This window comes from Poeciliopsis prolifica, unplaced genomic scaffold, assembly GCF_027474105.1.
Source record: "Poeciliopsis prolifica strain line A6 unplaced genomic scaffold, Auburn_PproV2 SCAFFOLD010, whole genome shotgun sequence".
NCBI lineage: Eukaryota > Metazoa > Chordata > Actinopteri > Cyprinodontiformes > Poeciliidae > Poeciliopsis > Poeciliopsis prolifica.
In genome coordinates this window covers 10,930,015-10,950,826 of record NW_026562385.1, presented here as the reverse complement: position 1 = coordinate 10,950,826, position 20,812 = coordinate 10,930,015, and the positions used below count along the sequence as shown (strand labels likewise).

General features: G+C 43.1%; 2 protein-coding genes across 3 annotated transcripts in view; both read left to right on the top strand.

Moving 5' to 3' along the window:
• The window catches only part of LOC129363432 (microtubule-associated serine/threonine-protein kinase 1-like), a 41,914-nt gene extending 31,096 nt beyond the window's left edge, over positions 1-10,818 (top strand). For both annotated transcript variants that reach the window (XM_055035559.1, XM_055035560.1), the window contains 12 exons: positions 539-704; positions 1,162-1,263; positions 1,394-1,516; positions 1,633-1,742; positions 2,375-2,535; positions 2,636-2,865; positions 2,943-3,161; positions 3,935-4,164; positions 4,294-4,416; positions 4,510-4,643; positions 4,742-4,929; positions 5,490-10,818. In XM_055035559.1, coding sequence (XP_054891534.1) covers positions 539-704; positions 1,162-1,263; positions 1,394-1,516; positions 1,633-1,742; positions 2,375-2,535; positions 2,636-2,865; positions 2,943-3,161; positions 3,935-4,164; positions 4,294-4,416; positions 4,510-4,643; positions 4,742-4,929; positions 5,490-7,102 — 3,399 coding nt within the window. In that variant the 3' untranslated portion in view covers positions 7,103-10,818. The remainder of the gene's footprint in view (positions 1-538; positions 705-1,161; positions 1,264-1,393; positions 1,517-1,632; positions 1,743-2,374; positions 2,536-2,635; positions 2,866-2,942; positions 3,162-3,934; positions 4,165-4,293; positions 4,417-4,509; positions 4,644-4,741; positions 4,930-5,489) is intronic.
• An 815-nt stretch (positions 10,819-11,633) lies between these two features.
• LOC129363440 (cysteine protease atg4da-like) lies at positions 11,634-19,832 on the top strand. Its single transcript, XM_055035571.1, has 11 exons — positions 11,634-11,834; positions 13,645-13,904; positions 14,280-14,363; positions 14,455-14,628; positions 15,611-15,893; positions 15,983-16,047; positions 16,911-17,038; positions 17,216-17,294; positions 17,415-17,491; positions 18,102-18,221; positions 19,224-19,832. Exons 2-11 carry the CDS (start codon positions 13,712-13,714, stop codon positions 19,383-19,385), a joined length of 1,365 nt encoding a protein of 454 aa, XP_054891546.1. The 5' UTR covers positions 11,634-11,834; positions 13,645-13,711; the 3' UTR covers positions 19,386-19,832.
• Positions 19,833-20,812: the final 980 nt, after the last annotated feature.

The following is a 20,812-nucleotide window of genomic DNA, read 5'->3' as shown; positions in this document are numbered from 1 at the left end:
CAGCAGTAGACGGATTCGATACGGCGCAGTCAAACTTTACACACAAGGGGATGCTTTGATGTCTTCCTTTTTCTGTGAAAAGCTATTCCTCTCTCATTGTGCGCCAGGCATATCTGAAGCCTGATGAAATGAGACCTTTAGCGGCTGGCGGAACAATAGAGCAGTATTTCCGCCAGCCGTCACAATCGCACGCCGTCTCTTTTAAACGCGGCTTTATGTTCTTTTATTCTCTGTTCCTGCTTTGAACACCTCATTATTTCCCATGCTGCAGCCAAAAAAAATCTGTTAGCGTTCAACACGCGGCCATCTGCACATGAAAACGCACACCGGGTTTGGCTTTCATCTCTTCTTGGCGTCTGCGAGGGGATTTTACTTGACCAGACGTTACGCTTCTGTAGGTGCTGCACCTCGAACGCAACACATTAGTCAGAGACAGGTTGTAGGAAATGCACACACCTCTAACAGGAAAGCAGGAAGAAGAGGAAGTGTCACAAAATAAGGCAATAACTGATTCAGTCGAGTCTTGCTCGTCTTTTAGGTGTGTGGAACCCCGGAGTACATCGCTCCGGAGGTGATTCTGCGTCAGGGTTATGGGAAACCAGTGGACTGGTGGGCAATGGGCATCATCCTGTATGAGTTCCTGGTGGGCTGCGTGCCTTTCTTTGGAGACACGCCAGAGGAATTGTTTGGACAAGTCATCACAGGTGAGGGGTTCCCACGTCTCCTTGGCGGCGCTGCCATCAAAAATGCGTTATCGATCTTCCGCTGATGTCGGGAAAACACAATCTGGCAATTGCGGCGCTTCCATTCACTGAGAAGCTGGATCAGAATGACATGCGACTAAGAGGATTCACGCAACACATCATTAGAAAACATTGTTCTCCAATTACTTCCTGTCCTCGTCTTCTTTGTGGTTTGCGCATTCAGTTGTGAGAAGTGTTTCCATTAAAGTTTTGCAAAAAAATCCAGTTTTAATGCGTCCTAAAACAAAAACCTCATCCCATTTCAAACCATTTATCCAAAAACAAGAGTTCAAAACATCAAATTGCGTAATTATACAGTGAATGGAAACGCAGCTGTTGACGTTAACATGTGTCCTCCATGTGGATACGTGCTCTGAATGTATATTGTCCTCATCTCATAATTGCTTCTTCGCTGCAGATGACATAGTGTGGCCAGACGGAGACGAGGCTCTTCCTGTGGACGCCCAGCACCTGATCTCCTCTCTGCTGCAGACCAATCCTCTGGTGCGACTGGGCACAGGTCAGGCACCTGTCAGCTGAGTTTAGTCCGTTTCTGTTGGGGTCAGAGTCCGCCTGCAGGCTTTAGGGCCGCAGTCATCGCCCACCTGACTGTCCGTCTTGTCCTGCGTTTCCGTCCCCACGCCCTGCAGGTGGTGCTTTTGAAGTCAAGCAGCACTCGTTCTTCGCAGAGGTGGACTGGAACAGCCTGCTGAGACAGAAAGCGGAGTTCATCCCCCACCTGGAGTCAGAAGAAGACACCAGTTATTTTGACAGTAAGTTCCCCCCGTAGCATTCCTGGAAAAGCGGGGTTCAAGTCAAAAGTCTGCTGAAACGGATCAGCGGACCGTGCCGGTGAGTCTCGTGAAAAGAATTCCTTCTCGTCCCTCAGCCCGGTCGGAACGCTACCATCACGTCCAGTCCTACGACGAAGATGACACCAACGACGATGAGCCAGTGGAGATCCATCGCTTCTCGTCCTGCTCGCCTCGCTTCAGCAAGGTCTGAACCCGTCAGAATCAGACGGTTGCATCCACTCGTTATGTGCATCTCAGAATTCTGACTTCTGAAGTCAGAAAAAAAAAAAAGTTTGAATTTAACTTTAAAGTTGGAATTCCTTTTCGGTGTTCCTAATCCTCTTCTATGGGCGAATACAGTCGGGTGTGATGGTGTCGTGTCAAGCAAAATTAGAACTACATGGCACTCTTTTTATAGAGACTATCAAATTCACCAGAAAAAAAAAAAAGAATAATTTCAGAAGGGCACTTTTTGTGTCCAGAGGAATAAGGGCAGGTGCTCTAGCGCCTCCTAATGTCTAACTGTGCACATTCCTAAAATATAAATCAAAACTGCTTTTGAAGAGGTTAAAACAGGTTGAGAGGCTTCTGGAATGACTCAATTCACAATTCTATGAAATGCTTGTGGCAGAAAAATTGCTAAGGTATCCCAGAACACACACGGTTGTGCATTTCTCAGATAACATAAATGCTTTATTTTTAGGTGTATATGTATTTGAGTCTGTGTGCAGAAGTTTGAGGAAAACATTAAAAAGGCCAAAAATAAGATGAGTAAATTCTGACCAGATGTTCTGTTCATTTCTAATCCGCTGACCGGATTGTTGCACCAACCTGCAGGTGTACAGCAGCATGGAGCATCTGTCCCAGCTGGAGCACAAACCCCACACTGTGACTCTACGGGAGCACAAGGTTCCCAGGGAGGACCGGGTCGCCAAGCGAGAAAGCTTGGGAAGCGTCACCCTACGAGACAAGAGCTGGAGGACAAGTTCACCGGAAATGTACAAAAAAAAAACCCGGTCAAATTATGTTTTTATTTTTTCATTTATATTTTGCCTTCTGCTGCTGATGCTCTTAAGTGTGGTTGCCTTGCTTTTCTAGGAAGCGCCTGTCCTGTTCAGAGTCCTTCTTCACTGAAAGTGACTCCAGCCCGCCGTCCGGGGCTCGCAGGCGTTTCTCCGCCCTGATGGATATGAGCCGCTTCGCCTCACCTCAGGAGCTGGACGCCGAGCCGCCGGGTCCGGGGAAGCAGCCTCCCGTCAAGACCAGGGGCGCTTCCCTGGAAGGGGCCATCCCCTCCCACGGAGACCTGAGGACGCTCCTTAAAGATGGTAGGGGCCACACGGCATCGGGTAAGGCCCCGGAGCGTCTATGTGCCGTTGGGTTTCATGGTTCTGCTTTGTCCTAGACAAACTTTTGAGGCCTGCCGACACGTCGCTGCCAGGCAGCGCAAGCAGTCTGGGCCTTCCTGATCTCCAGGGGCCCCGTGGGGCCACCACGGACCTGGTGTTGCGGAGAGTCCGACACCAGCAGCTCTCGTCCGAAGGAGACAAGCGAAGCTCGCGACCGGGATCTAAAGTCATCAAGTCTGCGTCGGCCACTGCTCTGTCTGTCATCATTCCAGCAGGTGAAGCTTCGCATCACTTTAGCTGCTGAATGTAACTTTTACAAAACAATATTAATTCACGTTTGTTAAACTATCTCTATGTTGTGACAACGTGGCATGAGACAGATAATCTGTGAAAAAAAATGTAGTTTCTTTGCCTTCTTCCAGTGCTTCCAGTGCTACCTAGAAACAACCAATCAGAACAAGGAGGCAGGTCTTACTGCTGTTAATCAAGCTTATGTACGTGCTGGCCAGAACTTCCCTCCCCATTGCTATTTGCTACGCTACAGCTTCTTCCCGATAGCAGTGTTTACCCGGAATAGACCTATTAAACAAAAAAAACAACCAAAACAACAAATGACATAGATATTGAAGTCTCTATAAACAAAATTGCTCTTCAGAACAGGGGACGGTGGAGCCCAAAGCATCAGACTGAAGCCTTTCTTCATACAGAAACAAAGACACAAGAAAAACAAAATGAAAATGATCCAGCTTGCTTTAATTTATCATGTTATTAATTGATTTATTGCGCACTGCGACTGTTTTACCAACAAACAGTTTTTCTGGAACAGTAAGTTATTTCTCCATGCATGTACACTAGCATGATTAACAGTATTAAGACCCTCCTCTGTGCTCTGATTGGTTGTTTCTGATCTGGAGGTGGAGGAGCTCAATCAAATCACAGATTATTTGCTTCAGACCATACTGTCACAGCATGGTCACAGTTTCAACAAATATGTAAAAAAGACATTTTTTACACATTTTTTACTCTGAACTGTCGTGTTTCTGCGCAGTGGAGCAGCACAGTGCGTCCCCACTGCCCAGCCCCATGTCGCCTCGCTCCCTGTCGTCCAACCCGTCCTCCCGCGACTCGTCTCCAAGCAGAGACTTCTGTCCCATGGTGAACGTCCTGCACTCTCCCATCACCATCCACCGCTCCGGGAAGAAGTACGGCTTCACCCTCCGGGCGATCCGGGTCTACATAGGAGACAGTGATGTTTACAGCGTGCATCACATGGTTTGGGTAAGAGTGGGTAGCATGAAACCCACATAAAATCCCTTGAGTTTGTGGCTGTACTGTAACAAATTACAAAAGAGTTTAAAGCATTGAAAAGGTATTTACATTTATGTTATACTGCCCACTTCTTTGCAGCATGTTGAAGATGGAGGTCCTGCGCAGGAAGCTGGCCTTAAAGCTGGAGACCTAATAACTCACGTAAACGGGGAGTCGGTCCATGGCCTAGTCCATACAGAAGTAGTGGAGCTCATCCTGAAGGTAAAAAAAAAACACATTTGGGAGGAAAACCCTGCTATTACACTGCTTGTATATTAAACTGATTAGAAATGCGTAAATATGTGCAATCCACAGAGTGGAAACAAAGTTACAGTCGCGACTACTCCCTTTGAGAACACCTCCATAAAGGTGGGGCCTGCCCGCAAGATCAGCTACAAATGTAAAATGGCGCGTCGCAGCAAAAGGACCGGCGTCAAGGAGGGCCAAGAGTACGCCCCAAAAAACAGATTTGTTTCCTCTAACTCTACGAGGAGCCTTTATTCACCTTATCGCTCTTTTTCTTTGTGTTTGTTTGTTTATTTTTCAGTAAAAGACGAAGCTCACTCTTCAGGAAAATCGCAAAGCAGTCCAACCTGCTCCACACCAGCCGGAGCCTCTCGTCCTTAAATCGCTCTCTTTCGTCTGGAGACAGCCTGCCGGGGTCCCCCACCCACAGCTTTTCTGCCCGCTCCCCCACACAGAGCTACCGCTCCACTCTGGAATCCCCTTATCTGGGTTAGTAAGACAGCTGTCTGTAAAATAAAGCCACCGACAAAGTCCAGTTGTGTATCATATAACTAGTTTGATGTGGGGGAAAAAAGCATTTATGTGAAAGTTCCGCGAAATAAATACATTTTGATACGACCAAGAAAGCTCACCTCATCCTATCGCCAAGATAGGATGAGGTGGGCTTTTTTTTTTTTTTTAGGATGAGAGGGTTTTTTTCAAAATTAAGCAAATTTATTTACAAAATGTCCAATTGCACAAATATGTGGTCAATGGAAACACAGCTAGAGGCTGCAAACTCCCACCTGGAGATGGCAGTATTTCTTCCTTTAGTAAACTGCTGCCTCAGCTTTCCTTAATGTCAAGTCCGAGATCAAAATGTTTGCATTGCAAAATTTCTTGCAAATATCCCTAAAGAGGTGCTACAAAGTCAGTGAAATTGATTCCAAAAACTCAAAAAGGCAGTCGTAAAATCATAGAGGTACTACACAATGTTTAACGATATTGTTTATTAAGATGCACATACTGTCTTAGTATCAAAGACAGTGATAACATGACTGTGTCCTCAGGTACGTCGTCCCAGAGCAGCTCCCCGGCATCAAGCACTCCCAACTCCCCAGCGACTTCCCACCACATGAGGCCCAGCTCCCTACACGGCCTGTCCCCCAAACTTCACCGCCAGTACCGCTCGGCACGCTGCAAATCCGCTGGTAACATCCCGCTATCCCCCCTGGCTCACACCCCGTCCCCTACCACCTCCTCCCCTCCGCCTCTCACGGGCCACACGGTGGGGAGCTCCAACACCACCCAAATGTTCCCCGCCAAGCTGCACTCCTCGCCTCCAGTCGCCCGCCCTCGTCCCAAGAGCGCCGAGCCACCCAGGTCTCCCCTGCTGCAGCGGGTCCAGTCCGCAGAAAAGCTCGGGGCACCCATCCTGCCTTCCTCCTCTTCGTCGTCGCCGTCACCTTCCCCTTTGACCGGAGGAGTGTTGTTGCGCAAGCATAGCTTAGAGGTGTCTCACGGGGACTACAGGAGAGAGTCCTTCCACTGCGAACACAGTCTGCAGAGTTTGCTGGAGATAGAAGGAGAGAATGGACCTGCTCCACCCTCTCCGTCCTCGTCTTCCTCCCCTTCTCCTCCTATGGGAGCAGAGATTGGATCGCTGAACCATGTGAGGAAGCTGGGGAGGCAGGAATCTCTGCTCAGCAGAGACACACTTGTGACAGTAAAGGAGAAAGATGTTGTTCCGTCAGCGTCTGAGCTGTCCGGGTTGCCATACGTAAGGTCAGTTCCTCCAACAGAGTCGAAGACCAACGGTGATACAAGCAGGGCAACACTCAAGGAGGTTGCAAGGAGTAGTGGAAGTACGAAGGCAGCTGAAACAAAGACTAGCACCTCATCTGCAGACGTCAGAACAGGCACTGGGGTCAAGCATTTAGGTACAAAAGTGTCAACTGTGGAGGCGACAGACTTTCCGACCAAAGCTAGCGAGAAAACTCCAGACATATCCAAGAGTCCACAACAAGACACAAAGCAGCAGAGTGTGCAGACAGATGCGTTACATGTTACCAAAACTCAGGAGAAGACAGAAGAGAAAGAAAAAAGCGCTGTAGGTGTAGAGAAAGCAAACCTCCAGAAAACATTGACCACTGAGCAGTTCAAGCAGCATATGGGCTCAGAGACTGGAGACAAAGGAAGTATCAGTGGAGGCAACAGGGCAACTGATATGACGAAGACCAAAGTACCTGCACCGCCAGTTCCACCCCCGGCTAAAACGCTCGCCGCGCCCAGGCACAGAGCGGAGAAGTCGGCAAGCGGCAGCCGTCTCGTCAAAGAGGAGAAGGCTCAACTGGAAGTCCTGGAGGAAAACCCAGCGTCCCCTTCCTCAAACGCTGCCTCGCCATGCTCAAGCAAACTGCGGGCCGTGTCCCTGGGGGACAAGACCAGCTTCGTCACCCAGCTCACAAGTGTGGCTAAGACGGTCCTGGGTCCCATGAAAGGAGGGTCTCAAGAGGGCAGCAAAACGAAAGACGCCTCAAAGTCAAGTGAGGAGAAGAAGGGAAGCGCAGCGGGGAAAGCGGAGGGCTCGTCCGCAGGGGTCCGCCGAGGGGCCCAGGGCTTCACCACAGCCACTGCTCACTCTGATAAAGGTAACAGTCGGAGCGCTAAGCATCACTCGTGATGTGAAAGCTTCAGAAACACTGAGACTGCCCCCATGTAATGCCTTTAACTGTAGCATCAGACTGACATAACATACAAATTAGTATGAGGCAGAGAAAACAATGCCTGAACAAAAATATTTTTAAAAAATACACCAAATAGAAAAGACGTAGAAAAGATGTCAATGATCAAGTACTGATGTGAAAATGTGCACATGGTGTTTTGATGTAGACCTGCATACGTACTGTATGCTCATCTCACGTTGTGTATATTGTAAACAAAAAAGAAATGCATATGTCTTCATGCATGTCTGATTAGGGAGAATGACAGACTATTTAAGCAGAAGATGAATACTATACTGCGGACCTTGAGATAGAAAACACTGTGAACAACCTTTCAACTTGACAAGCAGACTTTTGACTGTGTGGAAGTGCGATTCTGGCAGAAAAGGGCATTACTCACATTTCAGCTATCGGTTCCAGGGATGTCATTTAGTTCTATGCTGTATTTATTTGAAGTTCGGGTACTAAAACGTGTCACCAATAGAGTGAATTTTCACGCCTTCAATGCCTTGCAAAGAAAAAACAAAACAAAAAAAATGCCCCTTGAACTTTTTCAAAGCTTTCGCCACAAATTCTAAATTGGATTTAGGTTTGTACTTTGACTGGGCCATGTCCTTTCAGCTAAACCATTCCACACTTCCAGTATTTTTTCTGTACTTCAAATTATGTCTGTCCTCAAAAGACTACGACCCTCAAGCACCAATTTAATTTTGATGTTAAAATTTGCATGTTCTATGATCCACCCACAGATTGCGTTTATGCTTCTCTCTTCATAAATGCACAAATACAACAGGTTTTTTATTTTGTTCATGGTGAATATGGTAAATGTCAGTAATGTAGTAAATATAAATGTCTAATTACTTGAAGGATTCTTAAGTCAACAACCAAAACTTCAACTCAGACATCAAACTTTATTCAACTGAACGTTTTACAAAACAGCCAGGTAAATTATTGCTTAAGAGTTTATCTGCAAAATTTGACTTGAGGGAAGCTAAATGTGCTTAACGTTTTCAAAGTTAGCAAAAAATAAAATAAAATAAAATTAGCTTCACAGTTAGCGTGTTAGCGAATTAGAGTGCCCACCTCTGACTGGAATATTATAATTTTGGACCAAAGTTAAGCTTTTTTCAGGGAGTTTACAAAACAGCCACGTAAATTAGCTTCAGAGTTTGTCTGGAAATTTTAATTTAAGGGGAGCTAAATGGGCCTAACTTTTAACGTCGGCAAATGCACGAAACAAAAAACTCCTGTAACACTGAGCATTTTGGGCCTGACCTTTGTCACCAACAGCGAAACCATCAAAACACCAACTGTCACATAACATTTCAATAAAAGACGCTGCGGTTGTAACATTACAGAAGGTCGAAGGGGTATAAATACTTTTGTGTGGCATTTTGTACTTTGTTTTGGTGATTGAAGGCGTCGCAAACAGAATGGTTTTTCATGTATGGTGGGCTGAGGATTCGCTGTACACAGCAGAAAGTGAACCAAGAAACCAAAATGCGTGCAGTGACAGAGTTGAAGGATGGATCAGATAGTTTCCCTCAGATCTGTAAAGGGCTGATTGAGAGGAAGAAATCCGATGAACTTGCACAGGGACACTATGCAATGTGCTGCCAAATGCCACTATTGTCCCGTCTTTGTGTCTCCCGGGTGTCTACGTTTACATTGTGCTCCAGACAACTATAGAAAACAGCATGAAGCGTACAATAAGTCAATCAGAGACATACTGTTTCATTTTGAAAACTTGCGTCTGCTAATTACAGTGATATGTGCAATTCTACATTTTAGAGTAAAATGTGTAAAATATGTCCGTTCAGAGCGTGGCAGCGGTTAATGACACACGTGGAAAGTAGCACTTAGAGGAGAGAGCGGTTTTCAGTCACGCTTTTTCACTCGCGCTCAGCTACAGTTTGTGGTGTCGTACCAGGCGAAACGGGAAGTGCCAGTGTTTTTACTTAAAGGTTATGTGGTCATCTTTGTTGTTGTTGTGGAGTTTGTTTGTTTTTTTTCTTACTTAAAATGTTAAATAATATGCAATCCCATCAGTGCCCAGTCCTGTAACACTGAGCATCACTGTCTGTGAGAAGAGCATAGATTTGTTGTTGTGTGTTAACATGTAGTGTCAGGGCAATAGGTATCAGACTTGTCTTAGACTGCCACCTTGTGGGCAACATGACGTAGAGCCAGAAGGGAACCTTAGTGTCCGATATCCTCACTCTGTGGAACTTGTGTTGTGCATAGTTTGTAGTTCTTATGCATAGGCAGACATGTTTACGTTGATCTCAATTGCAATCTTCATCTTATCTCTGATGATGTAGTTTTAACAATAAACACCAGTGTTTCATGTGTAACCGAATTGCACTTTATGTTGCGTTTCACCGATATATTTATAGCCAGGACTTTACATTCACTGTATGAAAAGACAGTTGTTTGTTTTGTTTTTTGGTCTGGTTTTCGCTAAGTTTCCTTTTGTCAAGATTACCAAAATGATCTCTATTAACTATATGTTGCAATTATGAGAGTAACGTAGATTTAGATTTGTCTCCAACAACAGTTTTCTGGAGTTTTGGTCCATTACGTCTGACAGAACTGATACAACAGAGTCAGGATTTTCAGTTTTTAATTTAACCAGGGAAAAAAGATTAAAAATATTTTTTTCCCCCAACAGTGTCCTGCCCTGGATTTGTAGGTCACCTTTTTAGCTCAGCCTAAAACTACTATTATGTTTCAAAACATTGATCTTATGGTTTTTAAGCCGTTTTTTGTAACCAGGGTCCGATTGTCCATTTTGTTTTCTTTGTGGTTCGTGCCAGTGGCGACACCCAGTCGTTGATGCTGGAAAAGGGCTTTTCATTGCAATTAAACTACTTTCAATGTGGACAAAAACCGCCTCATATCCTAGTGGCAAAATGTTTTATTAATCAAAAGAAGAAGTTTTTTCAAAGTGTCCCATTAAATGTGCACAAAACTTTGTATGATTCTTTTCCTAATTTATTATGATCTTCTTGTGATTTCATGTAACGAAGCAATATATTGCCTTAAAAGTCACTGGTCCTCTTAACTTAAATTCAGCATGAATTAATCTATCAGAAGCTTAAAAAGACCAAGTCAATACTTTATATGGCATATTTTCATGTCTTATAAAGCAAAGTTTTAAAAATCCTCTCTCTAACTTTTAGCGAACACAAATGATTTCTGTAATCATAACTGACCAAAAGGAGGAAACGTAGTTTGAGGTAATGTCGAACAGTTTCAAAAAACTGGTTCGTTTTCTCTTTTTTCATACAGTGAACATAAACATCTGGCTTCGAGCGTTTATGTGGGCAGAGTTCCAGCCTTTTTACATTTTTTTTTAATTCTATTTATTGAATTTTGTATTTATTTATTTAAGATTCCGATGTACTGTTGGAAATATTCAGCGCAATATTGAAATAGATCATTAAGTACCCCCACCAGATATGCGTGGTTGCTCTCCCTTCGGTTCTGACCCCTCACTCTGTAAGTTCCGAAGTTGCTAACATTACTGTCATGTCCATGTTTGTCCAAGTGTTTGACCTTTTTTTTTCTTTCTTCTTTTTTTTTTTTTACAGCAGCTCTTGTGAATAACTAATGTCAAATGAAATGTCAACTAGAAAGTAAATAAATTGTGTCAGAAACCCTTGGTATCATCTGAGATTTTTTTGTGTGTGTGTGTTCTTCAGTGGTGTATTTTGTGTTAGTTTTCTGCGCATCTAGGTGAAAAAGTTCTGTTTAAAGTTCTGTTTAGAACCCTAACCCAGTAGATCCTGTCTAGAGCGAAGAACCTACATGTTTGCTGTCATCTCTGTGCATACTGTTTTCTATTTCACTTATGCAATCATGTTGGTCCAAATTGTTGTAGTGTTACAACCAGTGGAACATTTTTCAAAAATCTTGCATCGCCCTGGGAACGCAAGTTTAAATTTGGCCCTCCAGCCATCTGAGCTGATCTTTAAGAAGATCTTCCAGTCTTCTTGAATGGAAAGATGCAAAAGTACTTTCTTTCGTGAGTCAAGTTCATTTCCTCTTACTTAGGGCCACAATTGTCCAGCGACTCTACTTCGAAACAGACTTGGGCCCGCATAAAGTCTGGCTCAAATTAGCCAGTGATTTCACAGAAGGATCTCACTGACCTTTAATGTAGCCTTAAAAACTATTTCTATGCCAACTAAACTTGTTTTTGCACAGTTTTCTTTGGTAGGAAAAATACATAATAGGCTATCTTATATGGACCGACTATAATATGCTCTTTCTCTTCCTCTTTGCTTCATTAAAAATATTGCATATGTGTAATTACTCGCAGGGTAGATCAAAAGAAAAACAATCCCTATCAAATGATTCAGCTTCTATAAAATACGACAGGTACTTTCCAATTCAAAAATGCCTACAATTAAGATAGTCAGGACGACATCGAATTTATGTTGAAACGGCTTGCCATAGCCTCCCCCCGCTGTTTGACCAATCACAGAAGGGCGAGAACGTGACCACCGCAAACAGGAAGTGACGACGCTGCCTGTCCTCTGTTGCTATTTCAACGCTCGACAGTTCGTGGGACCGGAGTCGAGGGGGCAACAGCAGCGCAGCGAGAACCCAGCGCGGCAGAGCTTCGTAAATGGAGTCCGAAAGTGTCGCAGTTTGACGGAGGAGGAACGACGCCGCCGCAGAGAACAGGTCAGCGCCGTTTCGCCGACGTTGAACGTGTTCTGTAACGGCCGTCGGTCGCCAGAAGGGTCCGGTGGTGATTTATAGTCGTTGCGAATCCCCGTAGAAATTCTTGGCCCTGATAAGAGTCACCTGCATTTAAGAGCACGAAGTGCAATGACTACATGCTGTTCAGAATAGAAACCGGGATCAGGTCTAACAAAGGGATGTTTCCTCAGGATTTTTACGTGCTCGACCCCAGAACGATGAAATATCAATGTTTTGAAGCCACCACGTCTGAAATGTAACTTCGCTTCCACGTTTTATTCGCTTTCAATCTGCTTATTTAGATCCTTGAACTAATTATGTTGATAAGAAGTAGATTGTGTTTCCTCTCACCCACTTTTTCACGTTTCCACCCTGAAAATGAAAATGTTCATAATGCTTAAGAAGAAAAAAAGCAAATTAATTCATTAAAAATAAGAACATTTTGCGAGTAGATCTTGATCTTACCTGCTGAATATAACTTTATTCAGTTTTTTTTCTGTAATGACTGTAACTTGGCGCATTCCAATAATTGACCAGAGAGTCATATATATTTATTTTTATTTTTCTTGATTAGTCATAATTGTTGATCTGCAGGTGAAATACTGAAACAAATTCTAACAAAAAGACTTCAGCAGTGTCCAAAATGTGACCCGGCCGCATCAACAAGTGAAGAATTGTAGAGATGCGTTATGCCAGCACAGTTGGTCATGCAGATTAAGACTTTGACAACTTGGCTACTGTCAATTATGAAAAGTAAATTTAGAATCAGCTGAAGTTGGCAGGCCAGGCTTTCTAAAGATCGGTGATCGGCCAGAGGGCTGCGATCGCTGCGCCCCAAAGCTCTTTGAAAACCGAGCGCGGAGTCTGAGCTCCACCACTTCAGAGTCGGTCACATGCCTGTCATGGACTGGCTGGAGGTGGAGCTTCGTGTGCTCATCCAGCCAGCAGCCGATTCTCCATCGTGAGATAGTGAAGTGAGGGTTGAACAGGAACAAACCTTGTTTTTCTGCATCATTTAGATTTTCTCTGCTTTGGTCATTTTTATGTGGCTCCAGACTGCAACATGTGACGCTTGTAATTTTTTTTTTCATCAGGATAAGATTTTTCCATGCAAAGTTCATAACTTTTTAAGCTGAAAATTACACCAATCATTTTTCTTTACTTTGATTTTCTTTTTTTCTTCTTTTTTTTGCTTTTATTTTTATCTCACAATATGCTGTGTCACAAACATCTATCATGTTTTTTATTCAAATTATCTAGTGAAACTCCTGACCCTTACCTGAAAAATCAGCAGACTGGAAGCATCTGTAACGAAGCAGTACAATAATGCCAATCTATGCATCTTTGTTATAACCAACCATTACAAACAAGTTAATTTATTTTTGGTGTGGTTTAGTTTGTTTGTTTGTTTTGTGTTTTTTCATGCATTTTGGCCCGTTTCCTCCATTTTGCACTGCAGCTGGCTGGCCCGGCCCGTAGCGTTCTCCGAGAGTGTGTGAAGTCTTTCGCATCAACCACAGTGTGGTGACAACCATGACTGTGCAAGTGTCGCTGGGAACCAGCAGCAGCTGCAGCAGCAGTTAAAGTGACATACCTGAAACTCCATTAGTAGTCGCAGGGTGCGGTCACACGTCTCTGTTTATTATCTCACTTTGATTTATATTGGCTGATCCGACGTGGTGGGAAAGGAGATCGTTTGTGCCAGTGGGATTCGTTGCGGACGGCAACTAGTGTCACATGTGGATGGTAGGAAACGGTTAACGTTTTATGTCACGTGTTTTATGGCGCACAGAGCTCTGTGGTGATCAGGAGAAATGGGAGCAGCACCACACACCCGGATATGGTGATCGGCTGCCTTCATGGACCCCACCACGTCCTCCACCTATGTTTACGGCAGGTCCGCCGCTGTCGACCAGTTGGATGACTGGGATCTCCTCCCCTCTGTGTCCGCTGGTTCTTTGGGCCAGGAGATGTTCTACGAGGACCGGGTGGCGGAAGACAAAAGCAAATTTAAATCCAAACTGGTCTCAGCATGGAACAGCGTCAAATATGGTCAGTTGTTTTATTTATTATTATCATTGTTCCCTACATGTTAGAGACGCAAACAATTAATCTACTTACAGTTAATTATTGATTAAGTAAAATTCCCACCAATTAACTCAAAAATTTTGAGATTCTACAGGGAAGAAAAAAAAACATGCTTTTTCTAGAAAAAAAATCTTGTGATACAACTGACACAAGATAATGTTCAAATGTAATGATTTTTTAAATTCAGCATATTATGAAATGCTGAATGTCATAACATGACAAAGTACATGTTATGAAAAAGTTCAGATTAATTTACCAATCAATACTTTGCATTCCTACAACACATATTTAGTAGTTCTTGTTTTTTTTTTAAATGAACCCCTCTCTTTACTTCACCAGGCTGGTCCTTGAAGCAGAAGTCCAAATTTAACAAGAGCTCGCCACTCATCATGCTGGGGAAAACGTATGATCTCAAAGACAGCGGTGAGTCCAACCAAACCAAACGCTCGGACCGCGCGGCTTGTCGTAGCAGTTCAAGAAAAAAGTTCTGTGAACCGTCTCTGAACCCTTTCAGGGGACAGGGAGCGTTTCCGCCGCTCCTTCACGTCCTTCCTGTGGCTGACGTACAGACGGGGCTTCCCTCAGCTGCCGGGCTCCTCTCTCACCACAGACGGCGGTTGGGGGTGTGTTCTGCGGACGGGCCAAATGCTGCTGGCGCAGGGCCTGCTCCTACACCTGATGCCTGCAGGTGACAGCACGCAAATATAATCTAATGGGAGAGTTGAAGGAAAATGAAAAGCATGCTCTTTTAATTAGCTGTTTTGATAAAACTGTTGCTGTGACACTTTTTTGAGGGGGTATTTTAGGTCAGGCGTGGTATTTTGTTAACTATTAGTTTTACATAACAATCTAAATGTTTTTCACAGTTGAAATGACTTTCATTTAAACTGCACTCAAGTATCCACAAATGGTACAGTTGTTGTTAGGCCTGAAACGATCAATTCGATTCATCGTGGCAAATCAATGATTGAAGTAATTGTCAATTAATTTAATAATCATCTGTTGATTCGAGTGTACAGACGCGATACGACATTTGCTGAAAACACATTTAGAGCAGTAAGTCAGCCAAATATATATATATGCATATATATTTGCATTCAAGATTAAGAAGCCTTCTTTGTTGTTTTAAAAATGGAATTAAATTATTTGCTTTTTTTTATGTATTTCTAATATTTCATAAAATAAGCTTAAATGGCAAATCTGCAGAATGTGCCGGTTTTCAAAAATCGAATTAATCAGAGTAATCAAAGGATTAATCGATAACTAAAATAGTTATTAGTTGCAGCCCTTAAATAAAGTATTTTTGAATTTGATTGAAATTGCTGTTGATGAAGGAAGGAGGCGCACAGAAAGCAGCTGAAACACTGTCCACTCATATGTTATGATGTTCAAATGAAACCCTTTTAACTCATGAAGAGAACCTCACTGAAACTGTCATTGCAACACTATCACAGTGTCACATGTAGCAGTGAGTAAGCATGACGGTGCTGCTGTCACACTGACGACTTGCAGGTGTCAGTGTGCCTTTCACAATCTAATAACGTGTGAAAATGGTCGCAGCAAAAACTGAAGCTACAAAGCTTGGAAAACTGCTAAAAGCTTTTTACTTCCACGACGGTGCACAAGTAACATTTTGGAGGGGGAAAAAAAAGTCTCTGAACTTCTTCTAGACTGGACTTGGCCTGTACGGTACTCCGCCGTCAAGGACGACCTGGACCTGCTCCACCCGGCCGGCCGGACGGCAGGGGAAGTCGGGAGCAAGAGGGGGCGGAAGCTGAGCGTCGGCTCCCTCCTGGACAGACCCATGGAAGCCACGCACAGGAGGGTGGTGGGCTGGTTCGCGGACCACCCCACAGCACCGTTCGGCATACACAAGCTGGTGGAGCTGGGGCAAAGCTCGGGGAAGAAGGCCGGCGACTGGTACGGCCCGTCCATCGTGGCTCACATCCTGAAGTAAGAAGTGAATGAATCCCTCGCAGGCGTTGGAGCGTCAGAGTGGGAGGTTCTTCGTACTCTGACGGTGAATGTGATCCTGTTTTCAGGAAAGCTGTGGCGGCTTCGGTGGATCTGCCCAATCTGGTCATTTATGTTGCACAAGACTGCACCAGTAAGTGGTCAGGTTTTCTTTGTCTAAACTGATTTCCATTTTTTTTTCTTATGCCGATTCCCGTTTTTTTTTAATCTATATTGATGCCATGTCATGTAAAGTCAACTATGTTTCGGTTTGCATTGTTATTCCCTCATAAAAAACATACCAGAAGTGTTGCCTTAATTTGTTCATGCATGTTTGAGAAGTCCTTCCCGTGGCAACCTTTCAAACCATGCAATCGCCTTTGAGCTCCTTCAGACTAGCCAACAGCAATTAGCAAACACCAGTTAGCGTCATATGTTCTTTATAGGAGTTACTTCTCCATAAAATGCTGATTTAAACACGTTGTAAAGGGTTAACAACATGATGACTTCCTGAAGGCGGCGTCTCAGAAAAAGCAGGAGCTTCTGAACGCTTCTTAAAGAGACAGAGACCCACTTTCAAGGCATTGAATTATAATGTGAAATTTCTTTAAAGTCTTATTTGGTATATGAAGCATTTTTATAACAACTGAAGGTTACATATTTACTTTTTTGTGCCATAAAATGGCACTACATGCCTGGAAAATATGTAATACCGGCCCTTTAAGGGATTGCAGAAGTTTTGAATCCGACAGGATTACAAGATCATCCCATCAATCAATATACAGCTAAAATAAAAAAATGTGTTTTCTATTAAACTCAAAAAAAGTGAATCAGGGCTAAAAATGATGAGATTTCTTTGGTTTTAATGGATGAGCAAAAGACTCGATCAACAGAAAACGGTCAGTTTTCAATTTAAGTCCAATTGGTGCATTTCTAAGAGTAAATATTAACCTGAATTACCCTTTTAGCTCAGCGTACTGTGGTTTAATAATTTTTATTACTTTTCTTTTTTTTTAGTCTACCTCCAGGATGTCAGAGGGCTGTGTGAACGGCCCCTCCATCAAAGCTGGAAGTCTGTCATTGTCCTGGTTCCTGTCCGGCTCGGAGGACAGGAGCTCAATCCTTCGTACATCACCTGCATCAAAGTACTTAAACCATTGCTCTGTTGTTAATGACGAGAGAATGAGCGTCCTATGACCAGAGATGTGCTAATCAGTTAGCGAGAGTCTGGAATGAGCCAATTTCTGCTTAATGAAATGGGCAAAAATATCCAGAAATTGCATTGCAAACAGGTATGTTCTATTCATGCATTTTCTTTCTAGAAACTTCTAATGCTGCAGTGCTGCATCGGGATCATTGGTGGCAAACCAAAGCACTCTTTGTTCTTCGTTGGCTTCCAGGGTACGCTTGGTGACGTCACGACACCATCTCATCCATCTAATCACTTTTTAAATAAAAAAAAATATGTACATATATATATTTTTTTCATTTTGCCTTCTCTCCTCCCCTGCTTCGATGAAGACGACCATCTGCTGTACTTAGACCCTCACTACTGCCAGCCTGCAGTGAACATGAAAAAGGACAACTTTCCCTTAGAGGTATAAGTTAGCATTTCACTTCCTTCCCTTTTTATCACTTTCTGTCTCGTTTTGCCTGGTGACACCTGCTCAGTTTAGCAACCGTTAAAACATAGTAAAAAAAAAAATTAGCTTGTCATTCTTCTGTCAGTTTAGATTTCTGTCTGAACTGACAGAAATGAGTGCTGCACTTTTTTTTTTTTTTTTAAGTGTAGAATGAAAATTATCATTGCTGGTTGTCTCATGTTAAAAGGCCAAACTTTATGTATTTTGGGGGGGGGTATTTTATGTAACGAACCAAATCAGTGGTGCATGATTGTGACGTCTGTTGTCCCTGAACAATGATAGACATATCTAGCTAAAAATAAACAAAGGGTATGCAGGACAAGGTTAACATTACTTAAGTACACAAATCCTGTCAGTGCAAACAGTAAACAAAATTTTGAAAACCATGTTTTCAAACTTAATTTCTTTTACTTTAAAATTAGTCCATGACACACAAAAATCTCAATAAGATCTTGGTTGTAATATGACAAAAAGAGGAAAAGTTGATGTTAGTATTTGCATATCAATGTGAATGTTGACTGTTTTTTTTTTTTCTTCTGGTCTCATCTCTCGTCTCTGTTTGCAGTCGTTTCACTGTAAGAATCCCAGGAAAATGGCCTTTTCCCGCATGGATCCCAGCTGTACCATAGGATTTTATGCAAAAGGTCAAAATGAGTTTGAGCTCATGTGCGCAGCAGTGAACGAGGTACAATTTTCTTCTTGCTATTCATCAAAGGCAGCATTTTTTATTAAAGGGGCAGCGTTATGTGAAATTGGCTTTGATGTCACATTATAGTGTCACGCCCTCAACAAAAACACACCTGGACCGTTGCTTTAATTCTCTCATGCATGTTTGAGGAAATCTCTAATCTCCCGTGGCAACCACTCAGCTGTGCCAAACGCCTGGGTGGACCTAGCTCCGCCTTCGAGACAAACTCCTCCCCTGACAGAGCAGCAATCCCCACGACTCAGCTCCTTCAGACTCGCCATCAAGATAGCAAAAACCAACAAAATGAGAAAAATTAAATTCAGAAAACATCATTGTTGCATGAAATAAATAAAAACATTGATTAATGGGGGGGGACTCTAAATCAATGTATACATAATGACAGTAGAATGGTTTGACCTTTCTGCATTCTGCATCCAAGAAAAACAGCCCAAGTGTGAAACTACTGTAAAATTGTACAACTTCTAAAAACTAAACAATGTTTACCAACTAATAAAAACTCACTCTAAAACCCAGCTCAAACTTACTCGAGTCACAACAAAATTCAATTAAGCTACAATAAAGAAACCCCAAGCCTATTCTAACCCTGCCAGCAAGCAGAAATTAGCCAACATCTGGTGGGACTGCACATCTGCTGAGCTCATTATGCGAGCTACTTCTCAGTCAAAACGTTAAAGGGTCAATGGAGGAGCCATGTGATGATTTCCTGAACGCGAAGTTTCGGAAAGAATAGGTGCTTCTTAAAGAGACAGAGGGCCAATTTCGAGGCATTAAATGACACAAATTTCTTCTAAGTCATATTTGATATGTAAAGCATTTTGTAACTGGAGGTAACATAATTACTTGATTTTTCTATGAAATTATACAATGTGGCTGGAGAACACATAATACCGCCCCTTTCAGTTCAGAGAGGCTCAAACAGATATTTTGATGTGCTTTGATCTTGAAATTCAGCTTTGATGGTCGCGTTCTGCTCCGCAGGCCGTCTCCACGTCGGCAGAGACGTACCCCATGTTTATATTCTCCGAGGAGACGCGTCGGGACATGGAGGAGGAAAGCATCCACTGCATCACTTGCATCCAGAAAGACAACAAACTGAATGACGAGGACGGCAACAGCATGGACGAGTTTGTTCTGATATGAGCAAGACGCGGAGGAGACGGGCTTTATGCCTGTTTTCCGTCTGTGCGGAAACCGTAAGAGGATTCGCAGTCTTCTCTCTTTGACCAGCTTGCAGGACTCAGTCGGGAACGCGCAGGTTCAGCGAATATGAACTGACCGGGTGTGAGTCGCCTCTGCTCTATATCGTTGTTTTGTGCGTCTTCGAAATTGTATTTATTCCAAATAAAGAACATTTTGCATTCGTTCCTTTTAGCGGAAGAACTCAGAGGAACAAAAGTGTCACTTGTTTGGCGTTAGCATTGTAACGCGAACTTACAAAAGGGAAGCATCACGGTGCAATGTGTGTTTCATGCTCATGTGGCCAGATGAGCTGCTCTTTACGTGGACTGGAAAAGCAGATTTCTAAGCTTAGATTTATGACCCTGTTTGAATTTCAACAAAAATAATAAAACATGTTCTCTAAATGTATGTCTTCCTATGAAGCATTTGTTCATGGCAGCTTGTCAATGGTGTCTTTTTATGGTAATTTGCCCATTTAGCCGTTTTGTGAACAAACGCCTTTGAAGACATTCCACATCAGTTTATTTTTCTATAAGTATTCTTGGCAAATATTGAGGTAAATGACCATACAAAGTTCCAAAACTCCTCTCTAATTCAATGTAATTATAGATTATTGTCCCTATTGGCATTCGCCCAAGTTCTTCAAACATATTGTAGTCGACTAAAACGACTTGCTATGATTAAAAGAATCATTTTTAGCCTTTAGGTATTTCACTTCTTCCTTTGTGGCCTTCAACTAAGCGGTGACATGAGACTCGCTGAACTCTCAGTTCCATCTTTGTCCAGTCTCAAGCGCCATAAAAGCAGCTTTCATGTCTTGTGTCCCTTGTTGAAATAATTTCGTTTGCCTCCCTGTGCTCGGTTTGAGCAACCAAGACAGAGTCATAACCAAGACTGGGGTACAAATTCTTAATTCAGCAAGGTGAGAATCATCTTGCACCTTGCTCATCACAGAGAGGCAACTCCTGTGATGACCACGACACCTGCAGTTCCTGCTGGTCCAAGTCCAACACGCCAGGCATAAGCCGGTCTTCTCCCTGTTACAGAATCCTTTCAATGGTCAGCAAGGCGGTGTAAGTCCGACTCTGGCTTGACCTCAACATCTTTAGCCTTCCCGGTCACGTGTACATAATTGTGTTTACCGAGCCTCAGAAAATGACTTTCGCTTCCACAACAGCAATTCTGATTGTTAAACAGAACATGCATGCAGTGCCTTGGAAAAATAGTACTGACACATTTCCATTCCATTACAATAAAATTTATTAGGAAAAACTGTTATTTTCAGCCTTTTATTTTATTTTATTTTTTTACTCCGATATACATCTAATTAAATCCAGTATAACCATTTGTCAAGAAAAGATGCATAAATTCTACTTTTAGCGTTCATA

Excerpts from the sequence above, each read along its gene's own strand:
- LOC129363440 (XM_055035571.1), top strand. The coding sequence starts at position 13,712 with ATGGACCCCACCACGTCCTCCACCTATGTTTACGGCAGGTCCGCCGCT. Across the intron at positions 16,048-16,910 it reads TGTTGCACAAGACTGCACCA|TCTACCTCCAGGATGTCAGA; the intron begins GTAAGTGGTCAG and ends CTTTTTTTTTAG. Across the intron at positions 17,492-18,101 it reads AGGACAACTTTCCCTTAGAG|TCGTTTCACTGTAAGAATCC; the intron begins GTATAAGTTAGC and ends CTCTGTTTGCAG.